The sequence below is a fragment of the Callithrix jacchus genome, chromosome 6, assembly GCF_049354715.1.
Source record: "Callithrix jacchus isolate 240 chromosome 6, calJac240_pri, whole genome shotgun sequence".
NCBI classification, from domain to species: domain Eukaryota; kingdom Metazoa; phylum Chordata; class Mammalia; order Primates; family Cebidae; genus Callithrix; species Callithrix jacchus.
The window spans coordinates 70862169-70882073 of NC_133507.1; the positions used below are offsets into that span (position 1 = coordinate 70862169).

The window sequence follows — 19905 nt, forward strand, 5'->3', positions numbered from 1 at the left end:
GGTTTTTAAATGGAAAACAAAATGAAAACAAAACAGACCCAAATAAAATCATGTAATCATGTACATTGGTACAATAAATAAAATCTTAGGCTTTTTTTTTTTTTTTTTTTACAAACTAATGACATATTTTAAAAGGATAAAGTAAAAATACGGAATATCTTGGGTTATTTGCTTCTAAGTGTTATGAGTGTTTTCTTTTTTTTTTATGGAGACAGGGTTTTATGTCACTCGGGTTAAGTGTGGTGGCACAATCACAGCTCCCTGCAACCTCGACTTTCCAGGCTCAAGCAATCCTCCCTCCTCCGCTGAGACTACAGGCATGTTCCACAACACCTGACTCTTTTTTTTTTTTTTTTTTTTAATAGACAAGGTCTTACTATGCTGCCCAGGCTGGTCTCAAACTCCTAGGCTCAAACAATCCTCCGGCCTTAACCTCCCAAAGTGTTGGGATTACAGGGGTAAAGCACTGGGCCCCGCCTATTTTCCAAATTATGTACACTGAGCATATAAACATTGGGCATGGATTCAAATAATGTTATTCACTCTCATTTTTACTTCTCTAGCAGTTTAAAGAAAATCTTAAGTATGATAAACATTCTAAGTCTTTGACAGTTTTTTCTTCCTTAGAACAGAAAATAATGGTGTGTTTCATGATCAACTCGACAGGGTATCATGTTTATAATAAGAACATTAAAGTACTATAGATGAATTGTGTTCCCAAAATTCCTATGTCGAGGCTCTAACTTCCAATGTGATGGTATTTAGAGATGGGGGCCTTTGGGAGACAATTAGGTTGGATGAGGTCGGATTAGATGGTTGGGTTATGTGAGCACAGGGCCTTCATGATGAGATTAGCACTCTTATAGGAAGACACCAGAAAACTTGCTATCCCTGTCTCTACCATGTGAGAACACAGGGAGAGAGCAACCACCTACAAGCACCCAACCATGCTGACACCCTAATCTCAGACTTTCAGCCTTCAGCAGGGCCAGGGGACATGTTTCTATTGGTAAAGCCACTCAGTCAATAGTGCTTTGTTATGGAAGCCCAAGCAGACTAAGACAACACAAAGATGTACTATCAAAAATCAAAACATTTTTAACATCTGGTACTTGGAAAGAAACTTCCTAGATAAGTCATATAGAAAATTTGCTTGGTGGGGAGTGAAGAGCAAGCCCTCACAAAGAAACAATGCACTAACATATAAATTCCTCAATTTGGGTAAGTGAAATAAAAATGCAATCATCAGGAAGACAGCTGTGTGTCTGTAGGTGGTTCTCTTCCATCCTTAAGCTGGAGTCTACATCCAAACTCTTAACCTCTGCTACCAGCTAGTTTCATCATCTACAAAAACTCCAGACAAGATCTCAAACCACTACAGCCACCTCCATGTATGTCTCACATCAGAGACATCATCATTCCTGAGGACAACCCAGGGCATCAAGATCATCACCATGTACCAAATCTAGCAGTTGGAGGTTCCAAACCCCCTTTAAAATGGACAACTCCCTGATATAAACTTTAAAAGTGTGAAGAATTAACACTAGCTGCTCAGTTCCTTGTTTTACCTTTACCCATGCACTGTAGTCACCAGAACATAGGACAAGAACTCAGGGTCTACAATGGTATTGTCATGGCTGATGAGTTATAACCTAAAAGGAGAGAGGGGAGTGGGAGAGAGAAGACACACAGATCCTACTTTCTAATTCTGATTCTGAGTATAAATAAGGTTTCTCAATTTGATGCTCTAATCAGAGAGCTAGGGCTACCCAGCTGGTCACCCCTGATGGCCACCCTCATCAACTGCAAGACAACTGGTTGGTCAAAGCACCATCCCCTTAAGACTCTTATGAGGAATACTAAGATTGGATTATCACCCACGAAATAAAAGTTGATCTATTTGAAAATCCTTCTAGCCGATTTCCCCACTCAGGAACTACACTTGCCAGTAGATTATATGACATCAATTTTTTTACATTCCTGTAGGATAGAATTAAAACCTTAGAATTCCCCTTCTAGGAAGAGCAAATAGAAAACATGGAAAAGCAAAGCTGAAGCTTTTTATGGGAATTAAGTATACATGGAGCTTTTTGAAAACTAAGTCTGTGCAAAATAAGACCTTCGTGTTTTATAGAAAAGGAGTTTTAATAAAAATTTGTGAAATAAAATTAGATTTGATAATTTAAAAACAAACTATGAATTGCTAATTTGCCTACTGCTAATCAAGCTTCTTGTGGCATTTATACACACACATACAAAAAGAAACTCAAGTAAAGAAGCATCATCTGAGAGTTTTATCACATTCTTTGTGATGATCCAGAGAGGTGGTGCCTTGCTGGAGATCTTATGCCATAAGAAGATCTTATGAGTCCAGGGTGACTGACTTCCCGTTCCTCTGGGGTCCAGCCCTTTCTTCAAGTATGCCCTCCAACAGGCAAACAGGCAGTTTAGCATGAAACCAGCTTGGGCCTTATGTGTAGGTGCCTAATGATAAATGGTAGGTATCTGTTCTTTTCCCCTAATTCTTTCATCCTTTATATTTCCTGAAAACACATGGAAAAGCTACAATGAGGTCGGGAGGAAAAGGCCCTCCATATAAAAACATCTTCATTCACAAAGCATGTGTTGAAACCGTACTTAGAAATCCATTCTGAAAACTGCTTGCCAACTCCCAAAATCCCTTTAGCAAGGAGAAAAACCTTTCGGTTTAACTTCATAAAGAGAAAACCATAAAATGCAAGTACTTCATAGAGGTTAAAAGGTAAAATACATTATTTTGAAAGCATAAACCACTATAGAGCAGCCAAATGACTCAGAGCTTCCCCAGTTTTGTTATAGGGGAAAAGCTGAAGCTAGGAGAAGAGCCTTTAGTATCCAGAGGAAATGCCAGAATATTTGGGAATAGGAAGTCATGAAAAGAAGCTTCTAGAACATCACTCATCACCTGAGATCAGTCCTGTCTTCTCTGTAACAGGAAAGGAACAAGAAGTTTTATTTATTTGTATGTATGTGTTTTAAGGGTTTTGTTAGTTCTTTAAGGTACCACACAGTTTTCTCAAGAAAGAAAAGATGTACTGGGTATCTAGCAGAAGCCAAATGTCAAGCTAAAACACTTTTGCAGAAAGGTATTCTTATTCAACCCTGACAATATACCTATAAGGTAGTTTAATCAAGGTTAAGAAAATCTGTCCCAATTCAAGCTAAATAAGAGGTGCTTGAGCAGGAATGTGAGTCTGTGTCCTCTAATTTCAAAGTCCACAATATTTCTTGACTTTGTGACACACATGAGGAACTACAAAGAGAAAATCTGAAGGAACCTATCAAACTAGAGGGAACAACCAGCATTCCTGCTCCTATTAAAAATTAGGCTGGGCGTTGCGGCTCACACCTCTAATCCCAGCACTCTGCGAGGCTGAGGTGGGTGGATCACCTGAGGTTAGAAGTTTGAGACCAGCCTAGCCAACACGGCGAAACCCCACCTCCATTAAAAATGCAAAAATTAGCTGGGTGTAGTGGCACATGCCTGTAACCCCAGCTACTTGGGAGGCTGAGGCAGGAGAATCACTTGAACCTAGGAAGCAGAGGTTGCAATGATCGAAGATCGCACCACTGTACTGCACTCCAGCCCATGCAACAAAGCTGAGACTCCATCTCAAAAAGTCAAAAAAAAAAACAACCAGCACTTTGGGAGGTCAGGGCAGGTGGATCATCTGAGGTCAGGAGTTGGAGACCAGCCTGCCCAAAATAGGGAAATCCTGTCTCTACTGAAAATACAAAAAAATTAGCCAGGCATGGTGGGAGATGCCTGTAATCCCAGCTACTCAGGAGGCTGAGGCAGGAGAATCATTTGAACTTGGGAGGCGGAGGTTGCGGTGAACCGAGATAGCGCCACTGCACTCCAGCCTGGGAGACAAGAGTGAAACTCCATCTCAAAAAAATAAATAAATAAAAATCAGACCAGTCCCATTCTATGTTTAAATCATGTTCTAACATTTTGAAGAATTTGTTTAAATGCCCCAGTTAAAAAAAAAAATACAATACCTTTATCCTGAATTATTTCTGCTTGTTTTGTTGCTTGGGAAACACTTTTAGAGAATGTTAACAAGAAGATACCAAATACTCATAGCTCAGCAAGACAGTCACTGCACTAAATTCCTAAATAATAGTCCACAACCACAGAAAATGGGCAATGGCAGCACAGAATAATCAAAAGCAGCTTCATATTTTCCAGATAAAACAAAGCATCATTTGTATTGAGGCATGTTTAGAAGGTACCACTGAAAGCCAGGCTGCAGCCTGGAATGGCTTAAAATACCAAGTTTAACAATCACATCAATGGCTTTTAAATTTCAGAGGCAAATACGTTCCTTCTACTTGAAATTCAAAGTGAAGAATTAGATACAAAGCTAATAGGTTAATTCGGTACATACAGATACTTAGAGACCATCCAATGCTTTAATTAACATCATTACAAGTGTATTTAGTCAACCACCTGGGTTTTAACGAGAGAAAGGTAAAGGTCATTTTTTTTTTTTTTTTAAAGTCGCTTCAAACTAAGTCCCCCTACTGGGGAAAAATAAATGAGTACAAATAATTTAACTGAAAAGACTAACATAAACAGTTATTATTTTGGCACATTAAGGAATTATTCCTTAATTAGCCCATATTTTAATTGAGGCAGCACTGCAATCAAAAGTCCTCAACTTTGCTGTTCTGCCTCAGCTTGAACCTACTTCCTCACCCAATACTGAACAACCAGGAGAATTAGAGCAGGCAAAACACTATAGATTGAAGACTGGTGGAAGGCAGGAGAAGGGACAGAAGGGGAAAGGGACCAGCCTTCTCTAGAGAGGACAAGAGTCCTGACCACCTAATGCTTCCGGAGTAAGGACAAAATCTCCAGGGTTTAAAGAAAAAACAAAAACACTACCAACTGCGAGCTTTAATTACATCATAGATGTAAAATCAAATTATGTCTCATTTCTTGGAGACCAGTAGAAGAAAAAAACATCAGCTGAGCCATTTACTCGCTATGTGGTAGTAACAACTACCACAACGAGCAGTAATTAGATATCCAAGCTTCCTTAGTTTTTGAAGGGGAGGGAAACTGCCCAATGTCTATGACTGAAGAATCCTCCACAATGCATATGGTGGTAGAAGGTCAAGTCCACCTTGCACAAATCTTAGCCAAGAAGTCCAAACACACTCTTCCAGGCTCTCATGCAGCTACAACAGAGGTATGTGAACCAGGCTCGGCCATTTCCATGCACCTGCCTCACATTTTCAAATTGTCCTTGATTTTCCTTTAAGCACTTTCACTTCCAGATGGATTTTTCAAATTTTATAGTGTTTAAAAAAACACACACACAGGATTTTTAGAGCCATGACACTACTCTGTGATACAACAATGGTAGGTATGTAATTATACATTTGTTCAAACCCACAGAATATACAATATCAAGAGTGAACCTGATGTTAACTATGGACTTCGGGTGATAACAATGTCTCAGTGTAGGTTCATCGGTTGTAACAAATGCACACCTCTGGTGAAGGACGTTGATTATGGTGGAAGCTATGCATGTGTGGGGGCAAATCCCTGAACCTTCCTCCAATTTTGACTGTGAGCCTAAAACCACTCTTTAAACAAAAGCCCTCTTTAAAAATTGGGGATTTCATTAGGGATTAAATGTAATGTCTACATGATTATGGAAGAGCTAGGTGGTATAAAATAATGGATCAGCTTATTCAGGAAAACAGTATTTCTTCCCACTTATTCAGGTCTTAATTCCTTCAACAAAGTTTTATCATTTTCTTTAACGTGAGGTTTGCACAGCTGGTCACAGTGGCTCACGCTTGTAATCCCAGCACTTTGGAGGCTGAGGTGGGTGCATCACATGGGCCCAGAAGTTTGAGACCAGCCTGGGCAACATGGCGGAAACCCTGCCTCTCTTAAAAACAACAATAAACCCCACAAAAATTAGCCAGGCATGGTAGCATGATAGCTACTCAGGAGGCTAAGGTGAGAGGATTACCTGAGCCTTGGGAGGTCAAGGATGCAGTGGGCCGAGATTGCGCCACCGCGCTCCAGCCTGGGTGATAGAGTGAAACCATCTTTAAAAAAAAAAAAAAAAAAGGCTTGCACATCTCTTTTTAGGTTGATAAAATTTTGTTGCTATTGTAAAAAGGCATTTTTTTTTCCTATTCATTTTTACAAACAGTGTTGCTGTACAGAAAAGATACTAACTTCCTGTGTGGCTCTTAAATCCACTGTAAACTCCTATTAGGTCCAGATTTAATATGAGAATACTCTCAATCTTAAGAGCCTAGTAATTACTTAATTTTTAAGCTAAGTAACTGTGTAATAATAGTACCATGAATGTTTTCTGATAGTAAAGGTCACTTAAAATTAAGAAACGTGGTAAAGGTTGTGGGGCTCTCTGGAGAGCCTCAAAATAAACACAGTGCCTTCTCTGCTTTTTTTAGACCAAAGTCCTAACATAAAGCAGGGAGAGGAAAAAAAATAAGATGCCCTCATCTGGCCTTCTTCCTATATTACGGTTTAACACTGATTTTTGCTCCCTTAGGCCAAACTCAAGGTCAAGTGCTTATTTGCACTGACAAAACAGCAGGAACAAGGTGAATATGCTTTCTGAAAAACAAATGGAAAAGTTTTAAAAATTACATTTTCCAGCATGCCTCTATAGCCTCTACTTTTTGCCCAGCTATAAGCATTTCCTACGTAAAAATGCATAATCCTAGAAAAAAAATCTGCTAATTATTTTCAGTTTACTTGATGATTTTTCAATAGTTTATGTTTCACCATACATAATATTGCAAATATCCACCAGGCATGGTGGCTCATGCCTGTAATCCTAGCACTTTTCGAGGCTGAGGTTGGGTGGATCCCTTGAGGTCAGGAGTTCAAGACCAGCCTGGCCAACATGGTGAAACCCCATCTCTACCAAAGATACAAAAATTAGCTGGGTGTGGTGGCATGACCCTCTAATCCCAGCTACAGGGAGGCTAAGGCAGGAGAATTGTTTAAATCCAAGAGGCAGAGGCTGCAGGGAGCCGAGATGGTACGCAACTACACTCCAGCCTGGGCAACAGAGCAAGACTCTCAAAAGAAAGAAAAAAACAACAACAAACATAATTTTGCAAATATCCTTATATACATATAGCTTGAATTCAGTATTTGCTACAGTTTTACCTATAGATACATGTGATAACTTCTTTTTAGATATAATTGAGGGAATAACAACTGTTCAATACTTCTGAAAAATATTTGGTTTCCATTGAAGAAACAAAGTTTATCTCAGTTATTGCATTTTCCAAATTCTCAAAACAGGTTTAACATAAAAGAGTAGTAAAAGACTGCCTGCAAAAACAACCTGCAAAGGATATGAAAAGCTGAACTCAAATTTTTAGATATGTTTCCTAAATCTCTACGATTATGAGTTCAAGTATATGGGAATGACTTTCGTCTTTGCAACAAAAATGGGTTTTAATTGGAAACAGTGCAGCAAAATTTTTCCATATTGCAGGAGATATTATTATCCAAGTTTCAGAGCAATCTTGCTAGATTAGCCGGCTTTAATGTATAGAAAAACTTAGCTATGATTTACTTATATAATGAGAACTGGCATGGACTCAACATATGAGTGGCCAAATTCCAAGTATTTCCTCCAACCATCCTGTGACATAACTTCATCAGGATTTAAAATTCCATCTGCTTGGTTGCTAGCCTAATACAACCAGGTTCTAGTTAAAAGCAAAAAGGCACATACCATGCAGATGTTTTATGGGAAACATTCCCATCGCTCTTTCAAGTTGGTTTCTATTAGTGAAAAAGCCATAATGTGGAAATTATTATGAAGAAATTATCCAGAAAAAGCAGTAGTTGCTTTTTAAAGGCCAAAGGGAGAAATAAACCCAAAATCACACGCTCTTAAACTGGAAAAGTTTCAAATGCAAACTATTGTTCCTGTCTGGTGTGTCTGAAAGGCACAGGTGCTGAAGATCATTAATACATTGCTATTTCTCCTAAGTCTAGCACTAGTCAAAGAAGATGGTAGGCCTGTTTTGAAGAACTGTTACTTACTAGGGAGTTTAGGCTTGGGGACCCTAGTCCTGAGAAAAACAACCCCAGATGGGTTGGCAGTTCCATCAACAGACAACTTAAGATCTAAATTTATGCTGGAAATTACAAAGGCTTCTAAAGAAGCAAATAATACAGTTCCTATGACTGGTGTCAGATGAGCCAAAACTGAAAAAAAGTTTTTTGTTATTATTTTTAAACAGCTTTCAGAAAACTAACAAGAAAGACATTTTGGCCTTGACCCAGCAGAGGGTCAACGTCCCCCTGGATAGAACTGTGAACTGAAATTCTCCACAGTAACAATTCTAATTAATCATTCAAAGCCAGGGGTTGATTTTCTAAGGTTAACTATGGTCTCCTGTTGATGCAATTAAAAACTAGTTTCTCCTTTTCTTCGGTGTCTGCTTACCGAAGCACTGATGAGAAGCTTTAACAGCAGCCTTGCAATAAAGGCTCTACTTTTAAGGTGAGTTTGTCATTTTGCACACTTGGTTTAAGGTATAATTAGCAATAAATAGAAATTGTGTCTAGGTTCTATACAACCAAAAACTTTAGAAATCCACTTATTGTCTTAGATAAGGATGGAAACAACAGACATTAAAATTATCATAAGGCATTGCAAGATCCTTTGAATTAAAGAGTTAACCATGATTTGGTGATGCTTCAGTAATAAACATACTTCTTAAAACAGAAATTAAAACTGAAACATTATTTGACATAGTAACTCAGAAAACCAGCCATTCTCCAAGGAGACTGGATTAACATGAGTTTACAGAGTGAAATGCAACATTTTAGGCAAGTCAATTCATTCTAACATATTTTTATTGTGCAATTCTGGTAGACAATATATAGTTTTTCTGCAAGAGAAAAAGGGTGTACAGTGAGTGTTCACCAAAATATCTTAGAGTAGGTTATCACATGAAATGTAATGCTAATTGAGTCACAATGACAATATGCACCAAAACTCTACAAACAAGAATGAAATTTAAGCCAAATTAAGTAGTTCTCATCATAATGAAAACAAGCAGTCTGGCATTAAGTGGGGCTCCACCTGTTAGGAGTAAAATTTGACACTCCAATGATGAGGACCAGTCAGCCAGCAGTTGTTCAAACGTATAAAATGTAATCACACGTAGAAAAGTGAATGGGCTTTCTAGAAACCAAATTCCTGAACACACCTGCTATCCTTCAATGTCTTTAACTTAGACTTCCTCCAGATCTGAATGACCTATCAAATTTATGAACCTTTAAAGTCTCTGGAAAATGATTTAGTTATAACCCAAACTCAATTCTCAAAGTCACTTCTCATAAGAAAGCTCAAAATTATGTTTCCTCTCCTTTTTCAAGAGACAGGGTCTGGCTATGGCTGAAGTACAGTGACATTATCATAGCTCACTGCAGCCTCGAACTCCTGGGCTCAAGAGATTCTCCTGCCAGAGTCTCCCAAGTAGCTAGGATTTACACAATTGTGCCACCATACCCGACTAATTTTGTTTTTTGTTTTTTTTTTTGTAGAGGCAAGTTGTCTCCTTATGTTGCCCAGTCTTGTCTTGAACTCCTGGCCTCAAGCAATCCTCCTGCCTTGGACTCTCAAAATGTTGGGATTACAGGTGTGGGCCACCATGCCTGGCCTATTTCATTTCTCATAGCCTCCAGCACATGGTTTGTTCTAACCCAGGTAACCGTCTCTGATCCACTCCCAAAGCAACAAATCAACCCAACCTGGGGTGAGGAGAAGCTTGCTGCCCGCTGTCCATGACTGGACTCCTTTTTGCACACATACCTGCTTCCTTCTTGCCTCCCTTTCCTCCCTCTCGGCTCTTCTTCAACACAGCCTTTAACATTTTCAACACTTTTGTTTCTAAAGAGAAAAGGAGCAGAGAGAAGAGGAATTAAACACTGGAAACTGGAATATAACTTGTGCATTGACGAAAGAGGTAACTTGTGTTCAAACAAACAGATCGCTTAAGGTACCTTGAGTTTTACATTAATTTTCAGTGAATAACCATGGTGGGAAACTAAATGCTGAAGACACAAGGAATGTTCTACAACTTTTAATGAAGTGATCAGAAGTTCACTGTTGTTAGAAAAGCTAAAAAAACACACAATAGTGCATTCTCAGCATTCCACATCTAATTAAGGTTATGAGGCTAAACCTGGGTACAGTTTTCCAAGATAGTTGGCACTGCTTCCCAGCCCCAGTTCATCAAAAGAAGGCACTAGAACACGGAATCAAATAGATAATGAAAGAAGCTACATGGTTAAAGGCAATGTTTTACAGGTGTTACTAATTATATAATCACAAGGAAAACATTTTGGAAGGTTATGAAATGAGGCATACCTTATAAACATTTGCAAAATACAGAGGGAACACATTTTAACCCTGGTCAGGGAACCCGATTAAACAGCACACACTACAGTGGGTTTTTACTATATATAGTTATAACTTTGGGGTGGGGAGGGGAGGTAAGTAGAATAGGCCTGTGGCATTATGGCCAAATCCTTTAAAGGAGCTGTATCTTTAAGCAGGGTTGTACTGAGCTTGTAAAAACACCACAATGGCCCAGGCCTAAGATGAAACATGAAACCATCTGGACAGCAAGAGAAGACAAAAGGACCATTATTTCATCATGAAGCCAGCCTCCTTTAAGCTCGCTCTCTCCGCACTAGTAACTCAGATGAGATTACTCAACAACCCCAGACAGTAACCAATCTTGGTGGGTTGTGTTACCCATCACACCTTTATTAATGCACTAAGAGGGAAGCAGGAGGCAAGCAGGTCTCTCTTGAACAGGCAAGAACAGAGGTAAGGAGGGGAGGAGAGAAATGAGGATGGGGAAGGGAAGGGGAGGGGAACAGAGGACGGGAGACAAGGAGGGAGAAACTCCTATATAGGAGTGCTCCAAAATCTGCTTACTCAGCGCAAATGCTTCAAATAGCCATCTCTCAGCCCCCAGAGTAAGCAAGTTTTGTGGGACCCACTGAGAAGGCTAAGGAACCCCAATGTGTTGCCATTCACAGAGTCACACAACATAAGCACGCAGGGTGACCTTTCTTATCATTTGGTCCAAGCCTGTATTTGTTTTCCCAAGCCCTTTGTTTTACTGATCAAGAAACAGAGACCCAGGGAGGCTGGCTTGCCAGGGGTCACGCAGTTAGTTAACAGCAGGGCCAGAATCCAAATCTGCAGTAGCCCAGCAGGACCACCTTCCTCCCCTCCACCAGGCTGGCCTCTCCTCACAGATCACCAACAGCTTTGAGCAACAACAAACAAAACTGTGTGATGTTAGAAAGACAGTATCTTAGGCAGAATTTGGAAAAAGCCATACTGAAGGTTATGGGAGTAAAATCATCCTACACACAAGTTTTTACATACTGAAGGGGCATGGCTTAGAGCCTAATTCTCTTATTGAAAATGTTTCACCTAAAGAACAAACACTAAAGCTGGAAGGGAGCAATCGTTTCCATAAGGAAACGATGGAAAACACAAACTCCTCTTAAAAATCAGACTTCAGAGAAACAACAAAAAATACTGCAGTATAAAAAATGGCAGGAAAACTCAATCATAAGTAGATGCCTGGTAAACCCAGACATCTTCAACCAACCAACCTTTGGGGTTTATAATTTAGCAAAAACAATCTACTTAAAAAATAAGAAAAATATTGATGGAGCCATGCCACCAAAGCTTGTCCACGGTCCCTGGCACTAGCCTTGGTGAACTCTTCCAGAGCCGTGTGTTTACCTGGATCACTGACCAGCTCAGGCCCTACAACGTCCATGAAGCTGCTCCTGATCAATCATTCAGGTCATCACCAGTTGGCAGCAGACCTACCATGCCACTCAGAACAGGCATCCCATGGGGCAAGGGCTAGGTAACACTGACTTTGGTATCTCATCCCAGACACCCTGTTTTCCTATTTTGGGGCACTCAGCTATTTTCAGGACAGTCATACCTTCCACATCAGTGGTCTTTAAGTGAAAGAGGCTATCAAGTATCTACTGTAATTTTTTTTTCTTCCAGTTTCTGTTTTCCTCCATAAATAGCAATTCGAGAGAAATAGCTTAAATTTTATATTCTAAAAAAAAAAAGCTATTCAAACTGCAACTTTAGGAAGAACTTTTTGGAGAAACTTTAACTGATTATACCTGAGTGCAAAAATAAAGAACCATCCTTCTCTCCTCGAGACTAGAAAGGAAAAAAGTAAGTCTTCCCAGCAAGTTAAATTCTGAAATTAACACAGGTCAGAGAGAGAGCTATACAAGTCATGTGGAAGTCTCAATCATCTCTGGCCTAAAACCCATAACTGGAACTTGATAGTCACCAATGGACATACAGGCTATGCCCACTAAAAGGGGGATGGTCAGAAACAGCATGAATAGGAATAGGCCATAGGGGCCAATGACGACAGTACACTCCAGAGAAGACTATCCAGCATGCTGGACAGTATCTGCAGACTTATAAACGTACACCCCCACATCCAATTCTGGAAATGGGGACGCTGGGCTGTTGGAGCTGGGTGCTATTACACATTGACATGATACGACTACTTCTCCTTGTTCTGTTCATACTGAGAAGCACCTCATAATTTGGCTCCTTTCTTAGTCTGTAAACAGTGGGGACAGAGTGTGCTGGTCCAGTTCTCACAACTGTCTGGCTTGCTGACAGATCCAATTCTCAGAGTAAATTAATAAACCAGTACTCCAGCTTTAAACAAAGGCTCTCATGAACTTTGCCTTATTAAAAGGAGTCACTTTGTCCAGTCCCATCCATATAAGACAGAGAATGTTGAGTTTCTGAGGACCAAAGGGAAAACAGTGGTAAATTCCTCAATGGAAATGGCACTGCGAAGTCCACCTGTGTAGGCAGCCAGCAGGCTCACCTCTTCTGCATCATCACACTTCTCCTTCTGCAGCAACTTCAACTACTGTCATTTTTCCCATTAAAGGGTGAATACTGAGCTGTCATGGACATAAACCAGATAGAAATGAAGCAAACCAGCCTTTCTGACACAGTAATTCAGACTCAGCAGATTAAATGACAAGCCCAAAATGCTGTGTGGTAATGGAAGTACTTATGGACAAGCATCATAGGATAAAACATAATAAATAGTATTCTTTTTTACTGTGGGTTTTTTGTTTGTTTGTTTGTTTGTTTGTTTGTTTGTTTTGAGATGGAGTGTTACTCTATTGCCCAGGCTGGAGTGGAGTGCAGGGGCACAATTTCGACTTACTACAACCTCCACCTCCTGAGTTCAAGCAATTTTCTTGCCTCAGCCTCCCGAGTAGCTGGGATTATAGGCACCCACCACCACACCCGGCTAATTTTTGTATTTTTAGTAGAGAGGCGGTTTCACCATCTTGGCCAGGCTGGTCTCAAACTCCTGACCTCAGGTGATCCGCCCACCTTGGCTTCCCAAAGTGCCGGGATGACAGGTGTGAACCACTGCACCCAGCCTACTTTAGATAAATTATAGACCAAAGGCACAGGTAAAACTCAGATACTAACCAAACAGAATCCCTCAAGTTCTGTCCCATAAAACCTTAGCTTCTATGACGGCAAGTAGAACAAATGTACCACTGGGCTCAAATACTTAAGAATAAGTCTTTGAAAAAGTGAAGAGCATCAGATGTCATTTCTTCCCACTATATACTTTTTAGGAAGAGAGTGTAGGGGAGAAAAGGTATCTTTTCCTCACCCATGGCAAGGTTCATGGCTGACACCCCTATAACAAGACAGATTAACAAGGGAAAGGCATAACAAATTTATTCAACCAAAGTTTTGCATGACACAGGAATGCCTTCAGAATTGAGAATCCAGAGACCCAGGAAACTATTTTTAGGCTTAAGTACAATGAAGAACAGACGGCCATGTAGAAGCATGACTAAACAAATGGAATGAGGCCTAATAATAATTGGAGTGGGGACCTTAACAAGGGCTGCCTGTCCAGATTCTTCCCATCCTCTGGGTACAGGGCAAGACCTCACTGGAATGAGAGTCCTATAACTCACTGTCAGGTGAGACAGGTCAAATAATTTCTTCATAACCATGCTTCAGGGGAGAAAGGCAGGAGGAGGCAGAGGGAGAAAGACAGAGGGGCCTCCTTTCTTCTGCAGTTTTTCTTATATGCCAAGGTACCATATTGGGAGTATCATGTCCTGAGCTCCAACAAAAGGAAAGACTAACTGAAATTGACTAACAGAAGTAAATTTCCTATAATGTTCATTGAGAAGAAAAGGTGAACAGTAGATAATATTACTCTTAGAAGGCCAAGGGCCTGAAGTCACCTAAATTTCTACTATCAATCAACATGCAAGTTTCCCAAAAGTCACAGATTCTTCTTTTAAAACCCCTAGAAGTTAGATTGACTATCAAAAGCTTACTTTTACCTCTGGTATTTCTCCGTCAGCGTACCAAGTCTTAGGGGACAGGCACAACCTCTCTATATTATATATTTGAACTCTGCACAGCATGTTGTGTTGGCATCTGAAACGTAACAAAAAGCACCCTATACAAAATAGTAAGATGACTCCAAAACAAGACAAAATCTATTTCAGCTTATAATCACAATGGCAATATCATAGCCATGACCACCTTGTCTGAGATCACAGAAGAGCACTAACAGTAAAGTGTTTCTCTTCTGGAGTGCTATACTGCCTGTTTACACAATTTCAAGTGGAATCTGGGAGCTGAGGGCAGGGACTATGTTTATTCTTCAACATATACAAACAGAAGCCAGAACACAGGCTTTGCACCTACCCAGTTCTCAGTATTTGTTGACAGGCTGCAATGAACACAGATAAGCAATTTCCTCCAAATGAAGCAATTAACCAACATTTATAGCAGTTTATAATTGACAAAGAACATTCCTATATATTCACAATTGCAAGGAATGCAAGAAAATTTTCTGATTAAAGAATGAGTGTTGGGTTAGCAATAGCAGCTTTCCATTCTACACACATTCGTTAAGTAGCTACCCTGTGCCAAACAACAAGAGACACAAAGGCAAGTACAATCTGACAGAGGAGTAAGACAACATGAGGACATACATAGGCAGGAAGCTAACAGCATTCATGCCTCCATTTTCTCTACAAAGTAAAAACAAGGTAAGAGAGGTGCAATGAAGGTTCAGAATAGCCCTGCAGAGGAGAGGAAGGCACGTAAGAGATTAAAAGGACAGCTGGCTAGTCACAGTGGCAATACCTGTAATCCTGGAACTTTGGCGGGATCCTCTGAGCCCAGGAGTTTGAGACCAGCCTGGGCGACAGAGGGAAATCCTCTCTCAGAAAAACTAAAAACAATAAAATGGACAACTGAACAGCTCTGATCATCCAAACTAGGCTCCAGACCAGGCCACAACACCAAATGATGAATCTGCTCCTGTCCTCAAAGGCTCACAAGTAGCGATACCGCATCATGTAACTCATCTATGGTTCTGGGTTAGTGGAATATTTGCCATCTGGCATACACCATCTGCCTGCTCCTGTAGTTCACGGATACATCTGATGACAAGAAACAGTCCATGTCAAGGAGCTTCTGATTATGACTGAAGCCAATGGCTGGATGTGATATTCAAGCTAGACCTGGACTTTCCTAATCTATCCAACTTCATGGATGGGAAGAACAAGGTCACCCAGAGCAATGCCATCTTGTGCTACATTGCTGGCAAGCACGTGTGGCAAGACTGACGAAAAGATTCAAGTGGACATTTCAGAGAACCAAGAAACAGATTTCTGCACACAACTGATACAGCGCTATTACAACCCTGACCATGAAAAACTAAAACCTCGGTACTTGGAACAGCTACCTGGACAACTGAAACAATGCTCCATGTTCCTGGGAGAAATTCTCACGGTTTGCAGTGGAAAGCTCATCTTTGTGGATTTTGATGAGCTTTCCACATCAAGATCCACCTATGACGTCTTGGATCAGAACCACATGTTTGAGTCCAAGTGCCTGGATGAGTTCCCACATATGAAGGCTTTCACGTGCCGTTTGGAGGTTTTGGAGAAAACTGCTGCCTACATGGAGTCTGACTGCTTCTTCGAGATGACCATCAACAAGATGGCCCAGTGGGGCAACAAGCTTTTATGCCAAGCTAGAGGCAGACTTGCACCGCTTGTTTTGTTTCATCCTGTTCCTAGGGAGCCTGCACTCTTTTTTGCTTTTACATAAGGAGCACTTTGGCTAAAATAAATAAATAAATAGGCTGTGCGTGCAATTCCCTCCTCTGATCCTCAGCTCCACGAACCATCCAGGGATGGTCCAGAGAATGCAGGATCTGGTCAACGATCAGGAGTTCACAGTGCAGGTGCCAGTACAGGAGTGCTCAGAGTGGTGTGCTATGGAATCAAGGCTGGTCAGGGAGGGAATGAACCCCTGAGAGGTAGGATAGCAGAGAGAAAAAGTATGGTGTCTCAAAGCGATCAAAGAAAACAGAGTCGATATAAATAAATAGGGAAGTTGAAAAGAGTCTGGTTCTTTTCAATGAATGTTTAAATTTTAGATGTGGAACAATTCTAGACAATGACAAAGCCCATAGGATTAGTAAAGGTGGATCTGTGATGAGAACTCACGCCTAACTTGAAAGTTCAGGCACTGAACAGCTGTCTCCAAAATCCTCAATGGACTGGAAGTAGGGGGAATATGGAGGTGATCAGGACAGCACAGAATACACACCTCAAAGAAAGGGAGGCGTTGCATGAGGATCAAAGTGTAGCAGTTGTAGACACCAACATCAACTCAGGGCCCCAGTAGCCATGCAGCTAAAAGCTCCTGGAGAACCACCTGGGGTTTGAGTATGAACCACAGCCTGAGTGTGGTCTCCTCCTTTCACACAACTCTGTGGAAGAGGTGGCTGGGGCCACAGGGTATTTCCTTGTGAAAGGTTTATGGCAACTGGAAACCCAAGCCCCAATCCTCCTTATGGCAGTTAGCTCCACAACCACCACACTCAGAATTACATTCTCTTCTCTTTTCCTTTCTCTTTCCTGTTGTTTCCCACTTGTGTCGTACAACAGAGCTACAATTCCCAACTCGCACTGCCCACCTTCCTGATGTGCAATCGCAACTCCCAGGAAACAGGTAAAAGGCATTATGTATACAAAGCAATTCTGGACAAGTTATTATTTCACCAAGAATACTGTTCCCTTTCCTGCTGCATTGGATAATTTCAGGTCTCTTCCACCTGTAGGCATTATAATTTTTAAGGGGGAAACTTTCTTGTTCCTAAGAACACTGTATTCACAGTGCATAATAAACCATCACCACAGATGAAAAAGGAACTCCTCAGAGGAGGCCACAGTATGTGTAATAAGCTTTTAGTACAAAAAGAGAAGAGACCTTGAAGACATTTTCAAAAAGTGTTAAAAGGCACTCTATCAATGCCAGCTGAATGAAGTCTGGTATTATAAACCTAAGGAAATTAACATTTTTTAAATGCACTGCTTCTGGCCTCAAATTGAAGGGTCAGACAGCCTCGAAGATGCCTGTGAAAGGCAGCTAGCTATTCATCACAAAAGATCTCTTGCTTATGTAGCTGACAGATGGATCTTTCACTTAATGCTCAGAATATAAGACATTAAAAACCCTCCTCTACCTATTAGTGACTTGCAATTACTTGCTGAACAAGGTTATAACCTCCCCAGGACCTAATTTCATTAGGATGGGAGTTCTCAATACCCATGCAGGGGTTTTTAAACTCCACCAGGTGATTCTAATGTGCAGCCAGCAACCCTTATTTACCACTTAACCATACGCCTGGCCCTGCTCTAAGCACTTAGCATGCTTATAGTCATTAAATCCTCACAACCATTGTCTGAGGAAGGTACTGTTAATCTCCATTCCACAGAGGCACAAACTAGTGACTTGCCCAGGATCGTGCATCCAGGCAGTCTAGCTCCCCAGCCTGACCATGAAGTCAGACTACTCGAGCTCCTCTTCCAGATGAAAAGGAGAGACCAGCCCCCAGGGAGTGGTGAGAGTCAAAAAAGGCAAAACTGCTCAACAGATGAAAAAAATAAATCATCTTTGGCCAAACATATACACGCTCACACATACTCTACTCCTAAAGCAGCATCCCATGCTGTAAATCTATCCTGGGAAAAAAAACCAAAAAACTGCTTTCATTGAAAGACACCTACAGTACAGTCCCTCAAGTTATCAGTTATTTCAAACTACAGTGTTGTCCACATGTGACCTGGAGGCACCATGTAACAGAACATATGCTAAAATGACCAAGCTCTCGAGTTCATTAGCCCACAGGGGAGAACCCTGGGAGCTGAACCAGCATGCCAATGTGGAGGATTTGGGGAGGCAGAGACCTTTGTGTCATACAAGCAATGCTGCTCCTATTCCTAACACCCAGAAGTTAGCAACTAGGTTAATTCAAAAAAACTCAGAAAACCACCTCATTTCTTGTGAATAAATTGTATAAAGCTTGTTAAACGGTGATAGGATGCAGTGAGGAATGGCCTGATGATCTCAATGTCTTTCTCTGCACAATTTTACACAGTCTAATAAATTTAGTGAGGTTTTAACCTTGGATATCAAGTTCTAAATTAAACCAGGATACCGACAGTGATAGTACAGTAGAGAGCTGAATCAAATTCCTACAAGCCACACAGCATCATCTCTTCCCATAGCTAAAGCAATGATATCAACATATGCATCACTGTGCTCTCCTCTGGAATTTGTAAGGGAAACCATTCTTGGCCATAAACATTTGGTAGCAGTAAGTAGTCTCACAGAAGCCTGTGTGAAAGGCCATATGGGCATGGACAATGGCTTTATTTTTTTCCCCCCCTTTAAGCTCTATTGGACTTGAAGGCTTAATTTTTTAATTAACTCCAACAGCCCCACAAGGGGAATACCAGAGCTCCAGATGTTAAAAGTCACAGACAAGTCATGCTAGAAACAAAGGCCAAATGAGACTTTAAAAAAAAAAAAATCCAGGTTTAATGTGAACAAATCTGGTCTCAAACAGGATGAGAAAGACACAAGGGTGCCATCCAAGGCACGAATCTGTAACTTTTTAAGTGCTATGGATGGCTTTAGTAACCTGTACCCTCTATTCAGAATGTTTTTGAATTATTTTTCGGTAGTGTGATCACAAAAGAAACAGATAGCAAAATGTTTCAAAAGCAAACCTGCTTTTGAACTAAAGCATGCTTAATGCATAAGATACAGCAGCAGGTTTTATAAGTACTGCAAATTTTAAAGCAGTGATAGGTATAAATGTATTTTAAACTATTTCTACAATATGATACAAAAATCAGTTAATTTCCATGTGACAGAGTTAAAGGTCCTGTTATCTTATGTGGTTGGTTGCCCACATTTATGACTGAAGCAATGGCTATATTATGGCTAGAGGTTTGTAAAAATACAGTTAAGTTTTTCTCTACCCATCCAAGTTTGCAGATTCCTTAGTCCATCTTGTACTGTTGTCATAGAATATCACAGAGAGGGTGATTTATAAACAATAGAAATTTGTTTATAAATTTCTATTTGGCTCACAGTTCTGGAAGCTGGGCAGTCCAAGATTGAGAGGCCCACTTCTGGGGAGTGCCTACTTACTGTACCATCCCATAAAATTCAGAAAATAAAGCAGTAACTTACTGATTGCACACATTAGCAGGACAGGGTATTTCACATACACACCACCACAAGCAATTTAAGGCAAGTCCCATGATTCATTTTCAGAACAGTCTGTAAAAGTCCTGTTTATCAAGAAAGTCCATTGCCACCAAATTACTAACTCATCTACAAAAGCCAGGCCTGGCATGACAGGAGAAAGACTCCAGAAATTCAC

The 19905-nt window shown here is 40.6% G+C and overlaps 1 protein-coding gene and 1 pseudogene across 36 annotated transcripts in view; one reads left to right on the plus strand and one right to left on the minus strand.

Annotated features, from left to right (window-relative positions):
* The window catches only part of TANC1 (tetratricopeptide repeat, ankyrin repeat and coiled-coil containing 1), a 257115-nt gene that overhangs the window by 160855 nt on the left and 76355 nt on the right, over positions 1-19905 (minus strand). For all 36 annotated transcript variants that reach the window (XM_078327639.1, XM_078327636.1, XM_035304791.3 and 33 more), the window contains one exon: positions 9882-9959. In XM_078327639.1, the coding sequence (XP_078183765.1) occupies positions 9882-9942 (61 nt within the window). In that variant the 5' untranslated portion in view covers positions 9943-9959. The remainder of the gene's footprint in view (positions 1-9881; positions 9960-19905) is intronic.
* LOC118154735 (glutathione S-transferase Mu 3 pseudogene) lies at positions 15526-16271 on the plus strand (annotated as a pseudogene).